This window comes from Hippoglossus hippoglossus, chromosome 9 (assembly GCF_009819705.1).
Source record: "Hippoglossus hippoglossus isolate fHipHip1 chromosome 9, fHipHip1.pri, whole genome shotgun sequence".
In the NCBI taxonomy this organism is placed as follows: domain Eukaryota; kingdom Metazoa; phylum Chordata; class Actinopteri; order Pleuronectiformes; family Pleuronectidae; genus Hippoglossus; species Hippoglossus hippoglossus.
In genome coordinates, this window is record NC_047159.1 from 13324605 (window position 1) to 13347515 (window position 22911).

Consider the following 22911-nt stretch of genomic DNA (forward strand, 5'->3'; position numbering starts at 1 on the left):
TGTGCTCATTAACAGACACTGCCTGCTTGATTTAGTTTTTACAAAGCAGAGTGTGGTGCATGCAACTGGATGTATTACTATGACATAACCTCCTCTTTTCCTCTTGACCAAGTATGTAATTGGTCCTATAAATGACCAGTTTGTTAGCTGCTTTCCTTCACAATACCACATTGTATCTGGTAGTATTAGGACCATAATCAGGTATCTATTATGTTATTAGATTAGCGTTGGAGACACAAGATGTGCTGATGGCTCTTTTTCCTGTTGTTTAGCTGCCTGATCTAACTATATACTGTATCGGCAACTCGACTAACCATTGGTTCATTAATGAAAGTGAATGTGCAAGTTCGAAATTTGAACCCTCAAACTTTGTCTGTCTGTTAAGCTCCACATCTGACCTACACTGACCAACCCAGCTTATGAAATTGTGCTGTTTGTTTTAGCTGCTCTAGAACAAGAAGAAACATGTGGCCATGCTGGTGAAGGCATGATAAATAATAGTCCGACTTTTCACTTTGGAAAATGCAGAGGATGGTCTAATCTTTGACTTTGCTACCGTGTAAGAATTGTAACGGTACCAAACACTGTGAAGCTTAATTAGGTGCAGAAAAGTATGGCAAATGACAGGTTACATAATCAGAATCTGTACCTTCCTTATGTATCATTACATTTTTGCGTATACATTATTGAATATAAAGCGTGATAACTACATACATAATACATTATTCCCATGATAATGTCTACCAGATCCCAAGGATAATAAAATAAAAATGGTAACATGCATGTGGGTGAGACTTGTATGAGTACCCAGGCCTGTGGTCTTATTTTTAGTGTCTGGTTTTCTACATTTCTACCCTTCTCCCTGTCCAGCCTTAAGACTGACTGGGTCATTCAGTGCTGTTTTCGTAGGTGTACTGATGCTGACTATTTTTATCCACTTGCAGCAGTGTTTTGCAGAGCAAGGTGGAGAAGGCCCAGCAGCATCCAGTTAAGGAGTGTTACTGTAACACTAGTAGCTTTTCTGAAATTGAATCAATACAAATTGTGCCTGCTAAATGGTATAATGGATTTTTTTTTCCTAGCCCATGGTTCGTGGGCCACAGAGTGTAATCAATATTAGAAATGCTGCCTAAGTGCACATGATGCACATTGTTTCACTGGTGATAGGCTACCCCAAATGTGCATTGCAATCTATAACCTATATTACATAGTCCACAGAAACGGTGGGTAGCAGTATTTGTTCTGTGGAAGTGATTCATAGTTACACTGCAGAAATACTGTAGATCCAATCTAATTTATAGGCATGCTAGAAATAATATAGTTTTAAACAAAGATCTTGACTGCATATTAACATACAAGATATAATATATATATATATCCCCTCCAGTGAAATTTTGGAGATACCTCTCACAAACCCAAATTCAGTTTTTCTTTTATAAAGCTCCAGACAAATGCTCACACTTGTAACTACTGTCATTATAATTCGTTCACTCTTCTCCTCTTCTTTACCTCATTCTCTGTCCTTCACTCCAGATTCTAACATTTGAGACAAAGAACCCGGTGGAGCTAGCTGAACGTCTGCGTGCTGTCTGTGGGAATCAGAGCAATGCATACGCCCGTCTGCTGGAGTATCGGCTCAACGCACTGCGTGGCCTGTGGGGGGCGCAGCGGCAGCTGGCCCTGGAGGAGCAGCAGGAGCGAGAGGGGACTGGAGGGGCTGATGAGGAGACCTTGGCCTTGCTCAAGAGACAAGGTCTGCTACAGCAACCTGAGCAGGCACCCTTCACCTCGCGTGTTGGTCTGCTGCTGGTCTTCCCACTCTTGCAGTCCCAGACCCGCAGCGACCCCGCGCTCTGCGGTGTCACGGCAGAGGTACTGCTGGCCTGCCTCCGGGACTGCCAGCCGCTCAGTCTCAGCAAAGAGCCCGCTGATTGCCTCAATGGTCTGGAGGGGCTGCTCTGCTCCTGGTTGGAAGATGGTGCCCAGGAGTCAAGTCAGCAGCAGGGGCAGCCTCAGATGCAGATCCTCCACACACACAGACAGAGGGAAAATGCTGCTGCTGCACTTGTGGCACTTGCTTGTGCTAGGTGAGGCCTTACACTCTTTTCTTACTGTCCCACCATCACAATTATTATGGACACTTTACAGAAGGCCCATTGTAATATTTTAAGCAAATAACAAGAATGAATTGAAAAGCAAAAGCATTCTAAGTGAAATATTAGTAAGTTATAATTATAAACATTATTAGGAAATTATCTTAAGCCCCTTTTCCCTGGTCAAAACCCCCTACTAACATCTAGCATTTTTTTGCAATGGGAATGGACATAATTGTCATTCACCCCCAGGTCAAATGACTCTGCAGTCGACAATGGTTTTAATCAGCTCTGGCTTTAATCGGTAGTGATCGAAAAACATGACACTCGTACCTATTCCTTTTTGTTCCCTTTTGTTTTTGAGAAAACACGCAATAGCAAAAAAAAAAGTCATATCGTACAAGATGCATCACTGGCAAAACAGCAAGGTGAGAGAGCTTCTTTGTATATGGTGCATTATAGACATTGAATGTGACTCATTGCAAAAAACCAAAAAGGTAGGCAAACTCCTCTGCTGGCAATAGGAGAGGAGTCAATCGTCTGTGTATACACTTTAATCTTGGTGTAAAGCGGTTATTAGTGAAAACATCAGTAAGTCTACAAGTGACTCAGTTGCTTCCTCCCATCCATAATTCAAATAAGCACATAACTGACAAACTGATTTGTTTTTCCTTACTCTATCTTCAGTGCAGCATGAATGCTCATGCCGTTTACATATATTCTTATCTTAAACCTTTGGCTGTAAACACACTTTCCTGCTGTCAGCTCAGTGTCATTATCGTGTTCTGATGTTCTGACCTCGAACTAGTGTTAATAAGTGGAGCTTGTTTTCGTCTGATCCGCTGTAGCTTCAGCCACAGTTGGTGAAATCAATCGGGGAGTATCAGAGGGCTTGTGTGGAGAGACAGGGCCCTATGCACTGTGTGTATGAGCACAGAGTGGGGTGACAGTATTTGCCTTGTCATTTGCTCAAATAAAAAACACCCCAGTAACAAGAAAACAAGTTAAATGTGTAAGTTGTTTTGATGTATCTTGTGTTTGGCACTGAGCCCACAGCAGAGCAGAATGTGCTTGTATTTTGCGCCTGATCTCTGGCTTCTGTTGGTGACAAATGATCTTGACTTGTCAAAACCAGAACTCTCCACTCTTTGTTCAGCATCAGAGGCTGAGAGGCCTTTGTTGTGGGGAACCATCCAGCCCGGGTGCTTTTTCACCAACAGTGGGAGCTAATTAAAGAGCTATCAGCTTAACTCCCCCCTCGCCTCTGGTGGGGTCGGTTTGTAAATCCACTGAGCAGATAGACTGCATATCCATGTGCATTGAAATCAGCTGTTGATGTTTACAAAGTGAGGTGTAGAGGGGGGGACACTGACAAAGGCTGACACATTTATTTTGTCTGTTGTCTGCGGAACATTTAAATACTGAATCGAACGTACACATTGTACAGCAGCACATTGTAGGATTTCACTGGATCACCCGAGTCTCAAAGCAACATTATAAACTGATTGTCAAGTTCTTTAGCTTATAACCCCCCTGCTGTAACACACACTTGCTATTAATTGATACAAGCAACTATAAAAACCTGTTATCACCGTAGACATTGGAATCTGTTTCACCATGATGTTATCTATCATTCCTTTTTTTTTTTAAATGCCCTGTCCAGGCTGTTTTCCAATGCTACAGACACCAACCTCAGTGAATGCTAGAATACCACTCTCACTCTTTGCATAGATCCTCTCCCTGAATTAAAAATTACTTTCATGTGTTCAGTTAATAGATACAGTCTTGGATGAGGAGAAGCAGCAAACGAACCCTGCACAAACTGAAGTCGGTTGCTTATTACACCCTGCAGATAGTCGCATTGTAAAATAATATATCTGGCGTTCTTTAATCCAAATTCAAAGAAGAATATGTATTAATTCTCAGCAGATTACATCAGATCCTCTCTATAATATCTGCCAGCTATTATTCCACTTACAGCTCCAGAAATGCTTAACAATGAGCTTTTGCTTGTGTTTCATGCTGAAGCCTCCTGTCTAATCTGCCAAACTATTTTCTAGGGGATCTCTGAAGACCTTCATTCACACAGTTCACCTGCTGCAGAAACAAACTGATCTGGGCCAGCTCCCGGTGTCAGATGTCCTGTACAGGTGAGGGCATTACTTTGCTTCATCTGAAATCGATTTATTAGCTACTTCTCCAACTTGTGACCACGCTTGTTTTTCTCCTGCATCAGACTTTTGCTCCTGGAAGGAGGCCCAGGCTCTCCATCCTGCCTCCTGGGGGGCAAGCACAGTGTGTCCTGGGGTTTTGAGGACATGCTACCCACTCCAGATAATTCTGCTGGAGGTGCAGAGAGCAAAGGTAAAAAAAAAACTCCAAACATTTGTGTAATTATTCTCTACTTTTGTAAAACAAATTTGAATACGAGTATGAATAGTAGATACAATTCTGTCATTTGACTATAATGACTTGTGCATATGTAGTTTTCTGGCTTGCAGATTGTGGTGAAGACTGAGAGTATCACACTTGCCATCATAATACTGCCCTTCATTCAGTCGAAATGCATTAAGTCTCTGAAATGCCAGTAAAAGTAAAGGCTGTTGAGCACTGGGTCCATTAAGGCCTCATTTCATTGTATAAACATAGATGCTGTGGAGACAATCGGGCTTGAGCTCAAACTAACGACAGGAGTTGTGACGTAGAGAGTTTAGGGGATAAAGCAGAGGAGTGGAAAGTGATGTCTCACTCTCCAGCAATCGATAAGCTGACCTTGTAGAGTGACGGAGGCTGGACGGGGCATATGTCCTTATACGACCTAATCAGCCACAAAGCAAGTTGCATGATTTGCATATGATAAGCTAACCTGTTACTCGATCAATATTAGACCGCTTTATCCAGATCTCTAAAATTCAATAAGGAAACACAACAACGAAATGCTTCCACCTTGTTTCTCCTGCCAGGATTCGTCCACTCTTCTGATGATACTTCCCTCTATCGTTCATTTCTGTATGTCACGTGTCTGTTAATAACCTCCGGCTAAATCTTATTTTTTGTGTGCCTGGGTCTCGCAGACACTGACCTGGGGCGCTGTCTCGCCACAGACGGGCTCTATCTGTATACCACTAACTCCTCTGGGAGAGGACTCAGCAAGCTGGGCTCTGGTTTACATGGGACACTGAGGTAACGTGACACTCTTCCCCTCCTGCCTTTCTTCATCTGCAGCATTCAGACAACAGTGAGAGAGCAAGACAAAAAGAGCGAGTGAAACACTAAAAATATCCCTGATCACTTACCCCATCCCGAGGCAACAGTGGTGCTACGTTATTTCCTGGCAATTTGTAAACCAATATCTGTTGTACACGTCACATCCTCTATGACCATCTGTGATTGACTTGGTTGATTATGAAAGGGACAGAGAGGTGATGTGTGCTCTGCATTATAATGCCAAGCAATTACAGCAAATTGCCCTATTAGCAAGTAGAGGGCAGCTTCCTTCCACAATATGTTTTTAGAATTCAAAGAGTACATTTTTTTCTCTTGCTGAATAACTTCCAGAAAAGATACATGTGTCAGATTTAGACCTGTGAATAACCCAATTGTACTTAGAAGTACCAAGGTTTGTTAATCCAATGTGAGGAATAATAACCAAACTAAACATCTCTGTAGGGGAAATGAATTCCAATACAGTTGGAGCCACCATTGAATAACCTATAGCTACTAGCACAATTCTTAGTCATGCCAGACATCTGTGTAGATTTGACCATAATAGATTTGAAGTAGCTCACCACTGCTTTTCTTAGAGGACGTGCTGTCAGTACCTTGTAGTCAGCACTCAGTCGAGTAAGCAATAGTAGAAATTATTCTATGGAGACTTTTCAACATACGTCATATTGCAGCTAATGTGTATTTGTTGTGTATTGTTGTGTTTGGATGTTTGGAGATATTTATGTCTTTAAATTAATCAAACCCAGGTGTCTCTTCTGGATCTTTCAAGATAAAAGTAGAATAATTAAAACATCCACACTAACCAGTGTAATGTATGCTCTGTGTTTGTGTAGAGGTTTTGTGTACTGTCGAAATGAGGAGTTGGAGCCCGGCTGGGTGGTGTTCAGCAGCGGTCGCCTCCTCCACCGTCCCTCCTCCTTCGATGCCAAGCCTCATCAGCTGTGCCAGGTCATTGACCCCTTCACTCTCCAGGTACGGTTCCATTATTCCACTATTTTTTTGCCTCATTGAGTGCCTTTGACATTGTAAATCCTTTTGAATTTACTGATCTGTTCACAGAAAATTATAATTGTAGTTGTCATTTAGGCTGTTTTCATACATAGTTTTCTTTAAATGAACCGAAATCAGTCCTCTTAAAGTGGACCAAAAAGGGTGGAAAGCAAATGCAAGAGATGAAGAGGCAGGTTGAGGAATTGTAATGGATTCATACATGAATTCATACAGAGACAGGCACTAGATAAAATCTATATTCTGTGAAAATGTGGCCATAAACATCCAACCAGCTCCGTCTTTGTGCGTGGCCATAGCTTATGTTAATGTTCACTTTTAGGTGTGCCAGATTGTGCCCATGCCAGCCCATCACTTTCCTGTGGGCAGCAGCATGACCACGTTGCACCTCTGCTCAGATGGAACCTACCTGTACTGGGTCTGGTCTCCGGCCAGTCTCAACGAGAAGACGCAGAAAGGCCACTCTGTCTTCATGGATGTCTTTCTCTTGTCTGTGAGTACTTCATCCGCTGATATATACAGCAGATTCAGCTGTATTCACTATGTATCGGATAGCATCTTGATTTTGTTGTTGTTTTTCTTTTCCCTATGAATGGTGCAGACACAGACAGGATTATGTGTCGCAGACATCTTGCAGGAGAGAGTTATTCTTACTCGCAAAGAAGGCGAGTCTTCCAAGTGCTTGAATGAACTTCTCTTGAGTCGAATGTCACGCTTCCGGGCCTCCCATTCTGCCACATTGGCTGCTCTCACAGGCTCCGCAATTACCAACACTGTCAAAGAGGAACAGTCAGGTAATTCATCAGCAAAAACGATTTTTAACGTGAAAATCAAATGGATCATATACATAAAAAGGTTTGGATCAGAGAATACATTAAAAAGCTTTTTGCTTACCTCTTTCATAGCTGTCAACACCAGCTGTGGACTCCCTCTGAAGACTCTGAGGAAGACCCCAATGTATGTGTGTGGAACCTATCTTGTGATGCTGGTCTCCCCTCCGGGTGTATCTGGGAGCTCTGCCACACGCTCGCTATTTGGAGGTACCAGCAGCCTGTCCTCTCTCAAAAGTAAGAGCACACACAGACAGGGCTAAAACCTCATTGTGTTGCTTTTTTCCCCATAATATCTGACAGTTATCTTGTGATTTTTCTTTATTCTTAAGTAAAAAAAACAACAACAAACATTTGACATCATGTTCCAGCAGATAACAAATATTCCATATACGTTTATTTAAAATTGAGGTCTTAAATCAGGAGGGATGGTAGGGACAGCTATATTACATTTAATTTGAGCAGAGATAGATTTTAAATAGAGACCACCTTGTACCGAATTGTTAGTTATGGGTTTATTCACTAAACATAATTGTTGTTTTTTTGTTCAGTTTTAGCCTCCAGCCTGGTGTTTAACCTGGCTGACGGTCAGTTCAGCAGCCGCGCAGACCTCATTGATGCTCCTGGCAGTTCTCTCGGCAGGGGAGCCCAGGTGGCAGGGCTAGGTGAGCTCAACTTCTGTCACTTTCTGCTGGTGTATTTAAAACTCACAGAAGATGGTCACACAGTGCATTGCCAGCGTAAGCGACACTTAATTATGCAATCTTTTACGCCATAGGAGCATGTTACGATGCACTGAACAACTTGATATGGACCTGCTCCAGTGATTACATAGATCAGTGGTGCAACCCTGGGAACCAAGCCTTCCATCATGTGTGCCATAGGCTCGGTGTCAGCCATGTCATCAAAGAACCCAAAGGTAGACACAAACCGCACTGAAACCCCAAGTTGCTCCTTTCTATAAAGTCAAATTTAAAAGTTTGCTAATCTGCAACACCTGTCTTTTCACAGAGGAAACAGTGGCCACTGGCGAGGTGATCAACCAGCTACTTCATCATGTTGGTGCTATGTGTATCCACCAGCTCAACTTGCTGGCAGCCACCAGCAACAGCTTGCCTCTGGGTGCCTTACTGGGTAAACAACATCCCATCGAGGCTCGTCACTTCAGCAGCATCTGTGACATTATGGAGAAGGCCATGGTCAACGGAGATACCTGCATCATCCGGTGCATCTTGGTGGTGTTCCAGGTACGGTGCAGCTTGGGATGTTTTTACAGAATTGACACTGTTTTTGGTGTTTTTTCATATATATATATTTTTTCGATCTGTCTTTTCTAGGTGGTGTTTAGGTTTTTCAATCCTCAGTCGGAGCAGAATAGGGAGAGTGTGCGCCGCTCCGGCCTCCTCCTGTGGCAGCTACTCATGGCTCCAGTGGATCAGATAGGAGCAGAGATTCAGAGAGAGGTGTGCATGGCCATCAGGTAAGTGATCATTCTCAAATACAACACAATATACTATACATACCAATCAGTTAAAATGTTGTTTGATCATATTTATATTTAAATGAACCCTTTGTCTCTTTTTACTTCCTCCGTCTCTGTAGCTCAGGCCTGAATACTTTGTATCATGGGGAGGCTGAACTCAACAAACTACTGAAACTTGTACTAACTGAAGGTGATTATTGAACATGCTCATTATAATAAAACTGGCACCTTTGTTGTTTTGTGGCAATAAATCCCATATCGTGTGTGTTTGTATGTGATACCCAGGTGAAAGAAACACTGGCCTGTCTCAGCTTCGGGACGTCATCCTCACCAACTTGGCAGACCAGCTGCAAAAGAATAGATTTGGGAGTGAAGAAGACGACCACTACAGGTAAATGGCAACACTGTTCCAACGATATCATGTCCTAGTTTACAAACCTAAGTTGGCTCCTTGTGGGTATCTTCTTGTTTTTGAAGGGTAGAAATCTCTCTGTTTTTCAGATTGAATGATGAGCTGCTGCACTGTATCCTCAAGACTGTAGTGCGGGAATCCTGCCTCGTCATTACCAAATGTCAGACTGTCGCCCGAGATGACTTCCAGAAGCTGCTCTCCACTGTACCAGTATGAATATCTTTTCAGAAACACTTACTCATGCTGACCAAGATCACAGGTTTTTTTGAGATAGAAACTTAAAATGGTATCCCTCTCTCCTTAGGTGGTCTCACCTAGTCTGCGCTACCTCATGGCCGTTCAGAACCACCTCCTCAGTAACACCATTCTAATCCGTCCAGATGATAATGACGACAGTGACAGCTCCATACAAGGGGAAACAATGAAGGTACAGGTAAACATCCCCTTTAAATACCCCTACCTCTGCACATGGAGTTTGTTCGGGTGTTTGTTGGTGGAACAGAGCAACAAGAAATCAATTCTTGTTTATAGCACAGCTTAATAATTTGTGCCTACTGCAGTTTTAATGAAATCAGTTAACAGTGTTGTATTGACTTACGTTGTTTTATTTCTAAATATTTCTATTTATGGTTACTGAAGCAGGGTTACGTAAGTGTTTTCCTATTCTGTGTGTTGTCCTCAGGAGCTGCAAGGTAGCATACTGTCCCTGGCAACTAAGATCCTGGTGGGATGTGATGAAGTACTGGAAACCCTGCAGCAGGTGACCACAGCCCTGATAAACAGTGACATCCCTGACAGAGAAACAAGGTGAACTTTTTTTTTTTTTTAAATGTTCTTTTGGTCAGCAGTGATGGATGGATGCCCTGAGACCTATTTTATTATAATCCATGACCAGACTTTGGTGCCAGCTGTATAACCATAATGTAACTATCAAAAAAAAAAAGCAGACATGGTTTTCTCATAGTTGGCTCTAATGCCGTACTTCACCATGAAACAAGATTTAGCTAAAGCCGAGTAATGCTGAAGCTTCCTTGAAAGGAATAAAAGGCCATGGGAAATCATTTATGGGTGCAGGCTTTTAAAATTGTCATATTTTTCTGCCGAGGATCCAACACAGATACATTTTTACCTTCTCCCTTCTTGCTAACCTCAGGTTGAAAGGCCTGGAGCAGGTAACCAAGGCCACCATGCTTGGGCACCTACTGCCAGTGTTGCTCACCTCTCTGATGCACCCCAACCTGCAGACCCTCATTCTTGCCGATGCCCTCATGCCTCAGTTGGTGCAGCTGGTCCTCTATACCAGCCAGGTCGGCATCTTGCAAATCCAAAGACAAGTTTTGCATTAAATAAAAGTTTTTCTTACTGAAGTATTTATTTACACTCTCTGCATTTCAGACTGCCCTGTTACTAAAGACTCAGTCTCCGCTTTTCACTGAAGAGCCTCCACCTACGTGTGGCACTCTCGGGCAGGGGGCGAAGGCATGTACCATTGATGACAAGTACGTTTTCTTTTTTCATAATTCACAAATTAATTCATCTGATCATATCTTGGATACATTTTCTGCATAACTTAGCATTTTAATGAGAACAGTAAGATTTCACTGTGTTCACAGAACTAATGATAACGTAAGTGCCAGCTGACTGTCAGTATTCTGAATCTTTCTTTTTTGTGTCCTGTATATTAGAATTCTTGACGAGCGTGAGGAGCCAGGTTTCCTGACTGGACTCAAGATCCCAGCCCCATGGGCTGCTGGGAAAACCGTAGAGACAGTGCACCCTGTAAGGGACAATTACAAGTTCAAGGAGACAGTTCACATCCCAGGAGCTCGCTGCCTCTACCTGCGCTTTGATTCTCGCTGCTCATCACAGTATGACTATGACAAGGTAATGACCATCACAATTTTGTTGCTCTTTGTAGCTATTACATGTATTTTGTGTAAACTATAGCAGATATTTAGTTTAGGGACTTTTAATTATTGATTTTGATTAAATGTATTTTCTGAAATTCTAGTTGGTGATCTATGCTGGTCCCAACACGAACAGTCGTAAAGTAACGGAGTACGGAGGGAACACTCTGGGATACGGCAGTCGCAGTGTATTGGGGACAGGATGGCCCAAAGACCTCGTCAAGGTACAATAAGCTGTTTTTGTGCAAACATACACAGTAAACACACAGTACACACAGCAGTTTTTTAAAGTAATACTTTTTTCTGTTCCCTGTTTTAGGTGGAAGGAGACACTGTGACTTTTTCTTTTGAGATGAGGAGTGGACGTGAACACAACACCCCTGATAAAGCCATGTGGGGGTTCTCCTGCACTGTCAGAGCTCAGGTAAAATGTGGGAACATCTGTAGTCGTCATACTGACAGTGTGGAAAAATGAAGAACATCAGCTAATTCGGAAGATGCTGTCTGGTTTTGTGTTCAGGAGTCATCTGAGGATGTCTCAGGAGGCCTCCCCTTCCTGGCAGACCTTGCACTGGGTCTGTCAGTGCTGGCTTGTTCAATGCTTCGTATTCTGTACAACGGACCAGAAGTGACGAGGGAGGAGGAAGCCTGCCACGATTTGCTCTGTTCAAAGCTGCTGCAAAGGTGACAGTTAAATGAAAGCTGCACAAAACGTCCTCTGCGATAAGAATATGTACCAACTCTTACATTGTACTATACTAAAGTGGTATGAAGTTGAAGACGGCAAGACTGCTGGCAGCTGAAATGACAGACTGATGGAAGATTTTGTTCTTTCTCTAGGTGCCAGTGGCAGGTGGAAGCAAACGGTGCAATCTCCCCTGCCCTCACACCCAGCCCGTCACCTCTGCCTCTCACCATTGAGGAGGACCGGGAGTTCATCTACCCAGCTGATGTGCTCATCCCACCCCCAGGCCTGATGCCAGGGTCCTACTTTGACTTGCCTCGTATCCGCCTCCCTCCAGGCATCATGGGAAGGCTACGAGAGGTGTCTGGAAGGGCTCGACCACAGTTTCGCCCCAGTATCAAGTAAGAAATCCATGTTGTGTCAGTAATAGAGGGTATGCATGTGTCACCTCTGAACTGTATGGAGAAATTACAGTGGTAGCATCCCCTAAGTGGCAAATACAATCATCCTGGTTCTTGTAATTGACATTAAATATAAATATTTGAATACAGTCCACCAATCATCACATTTTTCCTCAGGCAGACATTTTAAACTTTAAAATAGGACCAGCAATCTAGGATTTTGTAAACCACGGGGCTCAGCTCATAGAGTAAATTCTTTGTTCTGTTCCAAAGGTGTTTTTCAACATGTTAGTCTGGTTGATGATCCCATTGCTTTTTGTGTGTTTATTGGATAATAGAAGCAATATTGCAGACGTGAATGCATACACACTATGAAGTAAAGTTCTCATTGTTTTCTTATCAAAAGCAAACCATAACATTAATACTCAACCATTTTTTTTCTCTGTAAGGGAGGTGATCAGACCAGATGTAATGGAGGAGGTTATCATATCTTGTGTCATAAAACATTTAAGCCTGGTGGATGCCCTTCAGTCACTCGTCAACTACCAGTACCGCGAGGATCATGCAGAGGAGTATGACCTGGTCTGTAAGATCATGGCCGAGACCTTTAAGAAGATCAATGCTATGGAGCGTCAGCTGCAGGTGAGCTCTATACGCAATACTATACACACTAGCCATTTATACTTAAATATGACCCACAACATTAGGAAGTATGAGAACTATTTTAAAACCAGCAGAATAGGTTATCAGTTAAAATAAGATTGACCAGATTTAGATGGACAAGAGACCTGAATTTAGCTATAAAAAAAAAAAAGGAAAGTTCCAAGAAGACTGTGTCTCTGTGCCAATTTTGTCCTGTGTTGCTTTCAGAGTGTAGCGGAATTGGAACAAAAGTGGCAGAATGAGGTGGAGGAGGCCCAGCAGGGAAAGCTGGAGAACAACACTCCTTTCTTCCACGACTACCACTTCTTTGAGGTACCCTTCACCATACACATACACACAATTTATAACTTTTGCTCAAGAGATTAAACCATTACCTCTAATATTTGCTGTGGTCTTAATGACATGTTTTCTTTGTACCAGAACAAAATTAAGGAGCTGGAGCTGCTCTGCTCCCTGAAGGAGGTCCCACTTGATTTTAGTGACTTGGAAAATGTTGTTCTTGCATTGAGGCAAGTAATTCAAAATTACCTCATTATCTCAGTCACAGGTAAAGCAGTGTTCTATCTAACATGTATTTGTACCGACAGGGAGAAGTTCTTCCAGGATGTCAACACCACGCACAGCAGAAGTTGCACCCCACTCGCCAAAACGAAGGCGCTGGTAAAAAGTCTAATGAACCGCACTGAGCTGCTGCTCCATGTTACCATCGCTCCACACTGCAGGAGCCTAACCACCACACCTGCTGGCACACCAGGTCCAGGTACGCATCTTTGTATGTGTCTTCTTGTGTCACTAATCAGCTGCTATGTTCTAAGCCTTGTTTTGATTTATTACATGTATGGGTACAGTTATGTAACTCACACGGGAGACTTAATGAAATTCTGTAAACACGTTTACTCTGTTTCTTTGGTGAATGAGTTGTCCGTTATTAATTCCTGCATGATTTACAAGTGTTTGTTACCCAGAGACATTAGAGATGGGAGACCAGTTAGATTTTCTCCTAATCGCTCTCATTCTTGCCTCAGCCTCTAAGTCGGTGTCAGATGCCAAGACAGTGATCCCGTTGGTGAAGCAGCCAGTGTTCCTGCGCAGCATGTCAGCACCCTCTGACTTGGAGATGATTGCTAATCAAGACTTGGAGTTTACACACGCTTCACAAAGGTCTGTGTTGGTTTGATGGATTTCATAGTAGAAAATCATAGGAATGGCGGAATTTATTCCTTTTCTTTTTTTTTTCTATCTATAGGAGGCGACATCACCCCACCAGTCATCGCAGCACCTCATTTACTCTGCTGCAGTCTCTGGCTATAGAGGACAGCCGAGACAAGCCAACATACAGTGTGCTGCTGGGACAGCTCTTTGCCTTTATCGGGACGACACCTGATCAATCTGTAGGTTTCTGACTCAACACCCGGTTGTTTGTTGTCATAGCTGCATGAGAATCAGCAGGTGGATTCTATAATTTTATATCTGTCATGTCCGTAGGTGTCAAGCAGCAGTTTCCTGTCTGCTGCACAGACACGCTGGAGACGTGGCAGTACACGGAAGCAGGCACTGGTTCATATGAGGGAGTTGCTCACTGCAGCTGTTAGAGTAGGTGGTGTCACCCACCTGGTGGGGCCTGTCACTATGGTACTGCAAGGTGGCCCAAGGTAAGAGGAGAGGCTGAACCACAATTAAAATCTGAACCTACACAAGATTCTGTCCCTCATATTATATAAATGATAAAAAATTAAATGGCACAGAATAACAGTGTTTGGTTGTTTCTGTTTCCTCTGTGCAGGATTGAGGAGCTGACCTGTGGTGGAATGGTTGAGCAGGTGCAGGAAGCCTTTGGGGAGACCATGACGTCTGTAGTGTCACTATGTGCTCGCTATCCCCTCGCGTGTGCCAACAGTATTGGCTTACTTTGCACAATCCCCTACACCAGGCAAGAGAATCCACCTTGCATTGTCTCGTTTATTATTCCAGTATTGCTAGACCCTCAGATTGTTAACCCTCACTTATCGTCCATGTCGTCATAGGAGCGAGGAGCAGTGCCTGGTTCGGAGTGGCCTGGTCCAGCTCATGGACAGTCTGTGTAGTTTAAGTGGTCAGAGGGAATGTAGCTCAAATGAGAAGCAGACCAAAAAGCAGAAGGTGGCCACCATGGCTTGGGCTGCTTTCCAGGTGCTGGCCAACCGATGTATTGAGTGGGAGAAGGTGGAAGGTAAGAAAAGTTACTTAGCATGTGTGAACAATCACCAGTGTTGTACCCTTTGAATGAGGGCACTTTAAGGTGTTGAGGCTTTTTTACACCATCAAATTAAATGATTAGTTGTTTGTTGTAATGGGTTTTTTTTCTTCTTCAAAGGTGGGTCTACAGATGCTGTGCACTCTGGTCTGGCACGGCAGGTGTCCAGCCTGCTGACCAATCACCTGGCCAGAGCCACAGAGTGCTGTGGAAATCAGGCAGCTGGCAATGATGCCTTACAGGATGTGCTCAGTCTGCTCAATGACCTTTCCAGGTAAAGCTTTATGTCCTGTACGTGTGCATATCATGTATGTGTATATTTGTGGATATTCATACAATGTATGTTCCTGTGTTTTATGTTTCAGGAGCCACATAGGAAAAGCTATCCTCAGTCAGCCAGCCTGTGTTTCTAAGCTCTTGTCTTTGCTACTGGATCAGAGACCCTCTCCAAAGCTGGTACTTATCATCCTGCAGCTATGCCGAGCTGCCCTGCCTCTCATGAGTGTGGAGGACTGTGGTAACGTGGCCCTGCCCTCGTGGAGCTACTCTATTAACACGCTAGATGCTGAGCAGCAAGATGCAAGTGACCCTGCCTCACGCATTGCTGCCTTGCTGTTAGCCAAGCTAGCAGACTATGTAGTACCAGGTTTGTCTCTTTTCCTTCAGAGTACTAAATATATGTGTGTGTGATAGGGAATCTGCTAAACTGGATAAACAAGTTGCTTTCTCCTGATAATTCCTATACTTGCTATATTCCCTCTTCACCAGGCTGTCAGACCCTGCTCTCTCCCAGCTCCTCTGAGCCGGACACATCTCTGTCCCGAGCCAGTTCCAAGGGAGCTCTGAAGTCTGACGAGGTTGGGGAGGAGGGAGAGGCTGTTGACGGCAAGCTTTCAATCTTTATCCACAAGAGAGAGGACCAGTCTTCTCATGAGGTTCTACAACCACTGCTCAGGTAAGGTTTGCCCCTAATATTGTTGTTTTTACTTCAAAGCAGCAAGCCCAATCTCTGCTTCTCTGACACAAATGTTCTTCCAATGTCTTTGAAATGCAGCAGCTCAGAGGGACGTCCCTTTCGGCTTGGCACTGGAGCAAACATGGAAAAGGTGGTAAAGATGGACAGAGACATGACAAAGGTAAAAGCTGTTGATAAGACTAAAAATTAAAACAGTGTATGTTCTCCCTATGACAATTTGTGTTACTGTCATCTTTTCTTACCTCCATACTATGTGAATCCGCCCCTAGAGTGGAAACTGCGAGGTGATCACAGAGGAGGCATCTGCTGCCCTTAGGAAGGCGAACAAGTGGGCCCAGTCTGGTCTGATCGTGAGCGTTGGTCCACCTGTGGAGACGCTGGTCCAGGAGGCTGCTGGAGGCATCACCACTGGTGACAAGAAGAAAACTGCTCAGACTGCTGTTTGTCGGGACAGGAACGCTGAGCTGGCCAGGTACTGTTTGAGAGCTGACATATTTTGTTCAACATGTGACAACATCAGTCTGTATTGTGTTTGTAACGTCTCTTCATTAAACCTGCCTTCAATAGGTCCGACCCTGTCAGGCCATTCATCAGTGGCCATGTTGCCAACAGTATGGCCGCCGAGGTGATTGCTCTGCTGCACAGTCTGCTCACTGCTCCTGAGTCCAACACTGCTCAGATCTGGACAAGCACTGCTGAAAAAGTAAATGATTGTCCCGTTTCTACCTTCATAGCAATGAATATATAATAACAATAATAAACTTTATTTATAAATATTATAAATGTTACCACAGGTTCATTATAATAATCTATATTTAGGTTGATAGTTTATGAAGCTGTTTGCCGAAACCATAATGCTTTTTCCTTGTGGTGTTTTGGTAGGTGCTCTCCCGGGCGCTAATGTTTATCCCTCAGCTGGGGAAGTACGCTGAAAGTATTCTGGAAAATGGCAGCAGCAGCGGCAGGAAACTGGCTAAACTGCAGGCTATTGGCAGACAGGCTGTAGCTGCTCTTTGTGCCCTTGGAGGCTTCAAAGAAACTATAAAGATCGGCTCTGAGGTCCAGGTTAGTTAAAGGAGATACAATTGTAAAAAAGTGAAAATGCTATGCTTACAGTATATTATACAGGCTGTAATTTGCATTGTAAATAAGTCAACATGTACCTCTTTTTTTATTTTTATTGAAAGCAGTTAATTGTTAACTGCTGTCACATTTCCTCTGTTTCCTCTGCTTTGCAGGTGGTAGGTAAGGGAGTGCTGGGCAGCGTGGGCATAGTTATGTCCATAAATGAGCAGGAGGGCATCGCTACAGTCAAGTTTCCTTCTTGTGAGTACAGGAGAGCTTGTAAAGCCTCAGACATCCTGACAGTCCCCATATCACGCCTCTGCACTCCAAGATCTGAGGTAAGAATTCAGACATCAGTCTCGGTCCTTGTTTTGCTCATCTTCCTGAAACTCACCTGCGTCTCTCTTTATACCTTAACTCACCCCCAACAGGCTCTGCCCCTCTATAAGCTCTCTATCACTGAAAAGGTGGTGCAAGCAGTGCAGTCCATGCTTCTGCCACAGGAGGGCAGTCTCTCCATTCACACCTCTCTACCAGCTACAGGAGATGGCTCCAGCCCAGTAATGGCTGCAGTGCGCTTGTTGGCTGAAATAAGAACCAGGTCAGTTGACAATGGTTTAATTAATTTCTTGACAAAGTGGCAGATTTCATTGAATCCATATTAAATCTGTTCAGTTCAGTTTTGTAAGGAGAACTCTGTTCCTATTTTGAGAAGACCCTTTGAAAATGTAACTCTGTCAATGTGATGTAATCATGTTAAAAATGCTTTAAAAAACCACAAAACCAGAGATTATACAAATTTCACAAGGTTCCCATTTTTTTCCCCCCAGGGCATGTCTGGTGATGGCACAGCTCCTAGAGGACAGCTCCTTCTGTGAAGAGTTCATTCAGCAGTGTCCTGCAGCTGTTGAGGTTCTCAACTTGGTTGCGCAGGAATGCAGCCCTGGTGAGCATTTATTCACACAAATCTGTAATCATTTATAAAAATGTACTGAGTCTGTAACACCCTACACTAGGCAGTAGCGTGTGTGTGTGACACATTTCTGTCGTCTTGTGCAGGAGAGCGTCTTGGCATGGTTGAGGCTCAGTGTGAAAGAGTGAGAATGCTGTACCGGGACTGTGCTCGACCACCGCCTCCACCACTGCAGACAGACAGACGCCAGGTGGGAGTTAACAAGTTTATAGAAAAGTTTTAGTTTTTATTACTTTAATTCTTGCATAAGAGAAATCCCCCCCCATCATTTAACATACATGGACTGTATGCAGCAGAAAATACACATTTATCTTGGAGGGAGGTTGAAAAAATCTTATTGTAGACTTTTTTGTCTACAAGCCTTAACTCATAATAAATTTGAAAACCTTCAGTAACATTTTAATGTACTTAACAGTCCTTTTCCTTTTGATGCGTTTGCCTCACCAGCCCAAGGAGATCACCTGGTGTCCGTCCAGAGTGTTCCCTCCAGTCCGTGCGTGCATGTTCTCGTCCCGTCTGACTTCTGTCACCTTCTTGGCTGATCCAAGTGCTGGAGGAGGTCTTCCTAGAGGCACATTCATCTACGCCACCTCTGCTGTTCCAATTCAGGTGCTCACATTACAATAATATGCACAGTACTGCATTGGTATTTCCATATGTTTGTTTGAACATTCGTTAGTTAGTCATTAGTCCAATTAAATCAATCATATTTCTTTCGCTCTACACTCTTTCATTTACTTCTCTTTGTCCCTGAAGGCCCCATCTTTTTACTGGGAGATAGAAATTGTCTCCTATGGAGACTCTGAGGAGGACAGTGGTCCGATTGTGTCCTTTGGATTTGCCACTGAGGCAGAGAAGAGAGACGGAGCATGGACCAATCCAGTCGGCACATGTCTGTTTCATAAGTATGTTCAGCTGCACATTCAATCTCTTCTTCACTGCTCTGTTTCTGACCTGAGTGCTGACTGCTTTCTTCTCTTTTGTGTTGTTCCATCTCTGTGCGTCTGTCTCCTGTCTGTGTGTGTGTGTGTGTGTCAGTAATGGTAGGGCAGTGCATTACAATGGCTCCAGTCTGCTGCAGTGGAAGAGTGTTAGGCTGGATGTGGCTCTACTTCCTGGTGAGACTGGGGATAAATAGATTTTTCCACATTTACATTTTCGGCTTTCTCTGTTGTTTGATTAAGTCAACTCTTCAATGTACTGTGTGTTATGGATTTTAGCGAAACTCCTTAAGACCATTGTATCTTAACTGGCTGCTTTTTCAACACAACCTTAGCATATACTGTTTTCATTTCAAGCAATATCCAGTGTTGGTATGTTTTTAAGTATGTTAGTGTCATATTTGAGATGTGATCTTACGTATGCATTAACATAGGTGACGTGGCTGGAATAGGCTGGGAACGCTCTGAGGGCACGCCTCCACCCCCTGGTCAGGCCCCTAAAGGCAGGGTCTACTTTACCTACTGTGGCCAGAGGCTCAGCCCCATCCTTGATGATGTAGCTGGCGGGATGTGGCCCCTGGTGCACATTCAAAAGAAGGTGAGTTTCCGCTGACTAAAATGACTTTGAAAGCCTTTGTTGTTAAGCTCTTGTAAAATTTGCCTTCACTGTTGCTGTTTTGTAGAACTCAAGGATCCGTGCCAACTTTGGGAGCCGGCCGTTTGCGTACGCAGAGGGGCAAGCACACAGAAATGCGGCCGACTTGTGTGTCGACCTTGCAGAGGAAATAAGTGCAAATTTTGAAGCACTGCCCTTTGCCATGGCTTCAGACAGCGATAACGACGCAGGTGCAAGTGTTACATCAGACTCTGGCTCCCATGGACCGCCTTGTCGGATCGCTGCTGTCGCCGTTCCCCAACAACGTATGTCAATCATCTTCATCTCAGTTTGAATAAAAATATGCATTTCACTTTTTACACTTGTTTATCATTGTTTATTGTGGTAAATTTGTATTTTCTCTTGGTCTTTCCCTGTTGGTACAGAGTACAACAGTGACCTGTCGTGCCATTACAAGATTGAGCTGAGCTATGAGAACCTCGTCACCTCTGGGCCTGACCCACATCCTCCACCTATAGCAGATGATGAGAGTGACGACGAGGATGATGACGATGTCCCAAGGGTGAGTAAAGACTGTCCCCGCTTCTCCACGCTGTGTCCAGAAGACATTGTGTGCTTGTATGTTTTATTCATTATTCTGCTTTGGGTTTGACATTAGGAGGACCACTATGCCCTGCTGGTCAAGGCCTGGGAGACCAAAGTGTTTCCTACCATTCGTAGGAGGTTCCGTAACGAGGCCGAGAGGAAATCTGGCCTGGACCAAATCAAAGGAGCTCTGCAGCTGGGTAAAGAATAAAAGAATTTCATTGTTATCATTAATGACTAAGTCAAGGAATTATTGCTCAGTAGATCCATAAACTAAAAAGGTTTCTAAAAAGATTGTGAAAGCATTTTGTGTCTGAATCTAATCCTGAGTGGGTTGCCATCAGCAACTATTATATGATGGGACAGAACTTTTATTGAATAGAAATAAATGGAATAGAAATTGAAAATATTTTGGACCTCCACTTCATGTTGGCACCATTTTCAGAGTCACGCTTGTACTGTTGAAATGCTTTCTACTGTTTATTACTAATAATGACGGTGCACTTATACATTATATAGACGGGCACAGTTTTAAATATGAAAAAAATCCTTTATGAAAAATGACATTAAATGAACTGATAGAAGTTAAAAGCCTCTTTTATTTAATGAATGCCATATCCAGTCTGAGTCGATGCATATTTTATATTCACGTTGAGTTTAGAATTTTTCCCCAAATTGTGTTAATACAGGTTAAACTTAAAAAGCTTTAACATTGTTTATCTCTGTGGCTTGTTTCATTGGAAACAGGCATGGTGGACATTGCGAGACAGACCGTGGAGTTCTTGTATGAAGAGAACGGTGGAATCCCTCGTGACCTCTATCTCCCGACCATTGAAGACATCAAGGATGAGGCCAACAAGTTCACGATTGACAAAGTTCGCAAAGGTTCAACTCGCCTTCATTACTGTAGAAGCTGAAATTATCTTACCTTGGGGAATATTGTAAGAGCTGCATTAAAACCATTCATAATAACTTGCTTTTTGAACACAGGCTTGACGGTAGTGATCCGCTGCCCAGACAGCAACAACACCAACAGCACGACCGGGGGAACAGCTCTGCCGAAGTTTGCCATCCGGGGGATGTTGAAGACATTTGGTTTGCATGGGGTGGTGCTGGATGTGGACTCTGTAAGTACAGTACTGGATGCTTCACTACCCTCTGTTACTTTAATCAGTAAACTAACTTGTTTCCGTGCATTTGTGTGTTTTTTTTAGGTGAATGAACTTGTGCAGGTGGAGACCTATCTGCGCAGTGAGGGGGTGCTGGTGAGGTACTGGTATCCTATTGAGATGCTGGAGCGCCCGCCTGCTGGATCTCGACGCACTGCGGCCAACGGCTTAGTGTCACTAGACAGCAGCAACATTCAGATTCATAGGTAACGTATGGACTTAATGAGGATGATTCATATTCCTACACTGTGCTTCGAATCACATCTAACTTCCTACTTTGCTTCAGGGAGCTTCTTCGCTGTGAGAGTGCACTGGCTCGGTTATACTGCCGCATGGCCTTGCTCAACATCTTTGCCCCCAAGAGTCCCCACACCTTCACCCGTCTCTTCCACATACCTGCCATCCGTGACATCACCTTGGAACACCTGCAGCTTCTGTCCAATCAGCTGCTGGCTCCACCCCTCCCTGGTGAGTGTAAAGTATGAATTGGATTTCTCATTGTGATGTAGTTGTTCTGTTCTGTTTCTGTGCTAAATGCTGTGATGTTGTTCTTCCTGCAGATGGCACTATTAGTTCTAGTTCTATCCTCCTGGCCCAGTCATTGCTTCATAACCTCCAGGGCCAAAGCTGCTCTCCCACAGACCTGTTCTATCAGGGGAACGCTCAGCCCATCCGGGAGTGGTTGACGGTGGCCATCACCCGTGCCTTGCATCAAGGAGAGGAAAGCTTACTGGAGCTCACAAAGCAAATCTGCTGTTTCCTCCAGGTCAGCTCTGCTAATCAATTCCCTGATTTAATAAACCTTATACCACTTTGCAAAGACACTAAAGTCCTTTTATATACGTGTTCATTTTGACAGAATGCTCCAGAGCAGTTTACATCTGAGGAGTTTCCTGTGACAGAGTCAAAGGTCAGCATGGATGTCAGCTTTCCAGGTGCTGCATTTGTGATTGTCTCCTGCAAGGAGAGCCAGCTAGGCTGCCGCAAAGAGTGAGTGACTTTGCTTCATCACCTCAGCAATTTTTTATGAAAATGGATTTCTTGCAATCCAAATTTTTTTATTTCTCTCTTACCTTTTTCACTCCATTAGCTCAAGCTTGTACAAGGCTCCCTGGGCTCGGGTCATGCTGTATGGGCAGGGTCACAAAGTGCGCAGAAATGGCCAGCTAAATCTGATGGAGGCTGTGTGTTATCCTCTGGATGCCTCACCTACCAACACAGGCCTTACTCCCCCTCCCACCACCAATCAATACCCCTCTGTTATCATACCCGCTGATAAGGTGCACATCAAACTCGGTGAGTAACTCCAAAAAGGAAATTCATACAGGCTGCTTTAATTGTCATAAAAAATACTCTACTGACAGGATTCAAATAAATTAAATATCCCATGTTCTTGATTACAGGGGTGTCGCCCCCTCCTGGTGCTGTGCTGGTGCTGCACTCCTTGCCACTGGAGTTTCCTCTGGCCATGGCGTTTGCTGAACAGCTGTTGACGTGGAAGCTGGGAGACAGCACTGATCAGTCAGAGGATGAGCTGGACACCGTGCCCTCGTCTGTGCTGCTGCAGGTGGTAGAACTACTAGGTAGGTTGAACACTCATTATTACCACATTTAACAAGTCTAACCTATTAACCTGTTAGTGT

At 43.8% G+C, this 22911-nt stretch overlaps 1 protein-coding gene across 6 annotated transcripts in view; it reads left to right on the forward strand.

Annotated features, from left to right (window-relative positions):
- The window catches only part of LOC117768483 (probable E3 ubiquitin-protein ligase HECTD4), a 34313-nt gene that overhangs the window by 2352 nt on the left and 9050 nt on the right, over positions 1–22911 (forward strand). For 2 of the 6 annotated variants that reach the window (XM_034596854.1, XM_034596858.1), the window contains exons 2-60: positions 1534–2087; positions 4154–4243; positions 4330–4457; positions 5168–5276; positions 6155–6293; positions 6652–6822; positions 6931–7123; positions 7235–7396; positions 7711–7824; positions 7938–8078; positions 8171–8406; positions 8497–8639; positions 8762–8832; positions 8928–9033; positions 9144–9264; positions 9359–9481; positions 9737–9861; positions 10208–10361; positions 10450–10553; positions 10740–10938; positions 11066–11185; positions 11281–11385; positions 11482–11645; positions 11802–12047; positions 12497–12689; positions 12918–13022; positions 13131–13219; positions 13298–13482; positions 13736–13871; positions 13957–14101; positions 14196–14362; positions 14494–14640; positions 14735–14919; positions 15064–15217; positions 15309–15589; positions 15712–15898; positions 15998–16079; positions 16189–16391; positions 16487–16622; positions 16802–16984; positions 17158–17322; positions 17416–17585; positions 17815–17930; positions 18044–18147; positions 18405–18566; positions 18714–18862; positions 18996–19075; positions 19333–19496; positions 19582–19819; positions 19940–20076; positions 20173–20299; positions 20847–20984; positions 21090–21226; positions 21314–21474; positions 21555–21736; positions 21829–22034; positions 22128–22258; positions 22359–22564; positions 22672–22851. In XM_034596854.1, the coding sequence (XP_034452745.1) occupies positions 1534–2087; positions 4154–4243; positions 4330–4457; positions 5168–5276; positions 6155–6293; positions 6652–6822; positions 6931–7123; positions 7235–7396; positions 7711–7824; positions 7938–8078; positions 8171–8406; positions 8497–8639; positions 8762–8832; positions 8928–9033; positions 9144–9264; positions 9359–9481; positions 9737–9861; positions 10208–10361; positions 10450–10553; positions 10740–10938; positions 11066–11185; positions 11281–11385; positions 11482–11645; positions 11802–12047; positions 12497–12689; positions 12918–13022; positions 13131–13219; positions 13298–13482; positions 13736–13871; positions 13957–14101; positions 14196–14362; positions 14494–14640; positions 14735–14919; positions 15064–15217; positions 15309–15589; positions 15712–15898; positions 15998–16079; positions 16189–16391; positions 16487–16622; positions 16802–16984; positions 17158–17322; positions 17416–17585; positions 17815–17930; positions 18044–18147; positions 18405–18566; positions 18714–18862; positions 18996–19075; positions 19333–19496; positions 19582–19819; positions 19940–20076; positions 20173–20299; positions 20847–20984; positions 21090–21226; positions 21314–21474; positions 21555–21736; positions 21829–22034; positions 22128–22258; positions 22359–22564; positions 22672–22851 (9349 nt within the window). Of the gene's footprint in view, positions 1–1533; positions 2088–4153; positions 4244–4329; positions 4458–5167; positions 5277–6154; positions 6294–6651; positions 6823–6930; positions 7124–7234; positions 7397–7710; positions 7825–7937; positions 8079–8170; positions 8407–8496; positions 8640–8761; positions 8833–8927; positions 9034–9143; positions 9265–9358; positions 9488–9736; positions 9862–10207; positions 10362–10449; positions 10554–10739; positions 10939–11065; positions 11186–11280; positions 11386–11481; positions 11646–11801; positions 12048–12496; positions 12690–12917; positions 13023–13130; positions 13220–13297; positions 13483–13735; positions 13872–13956; positions 14102–14195; positions 14363–14493; positions 14641–14734; positions 14920–15063; positions 15218–15308; positions 15590–15711; positions 15899–15997; positions 16080–16188; positions 16392–16486; positions 16623–16801; positions 16985–17157; positions 17323–17415; positions 17586–17814; positions 17931–18043; positions 18148–18404; positions 18567–18713; positions 18863–18995; positions 19076–19332; positions 19497–19581; positions 19820–19939; positions 20077–20172; positions 20300–20846; positions 20985–21089; positions 21227–21313; positions 21475–21554; positions 21737–21828; positions 22035–22127; positions 22259–22358; positions 22565–22671; positions 22852–22911 lie in introns of all 6 variants that reach the window. The other 4 variants (XM_034596853.1, XM_034596856.1, XM_034596855.1 and 1 more) reach the window with 2 other exon arrangements.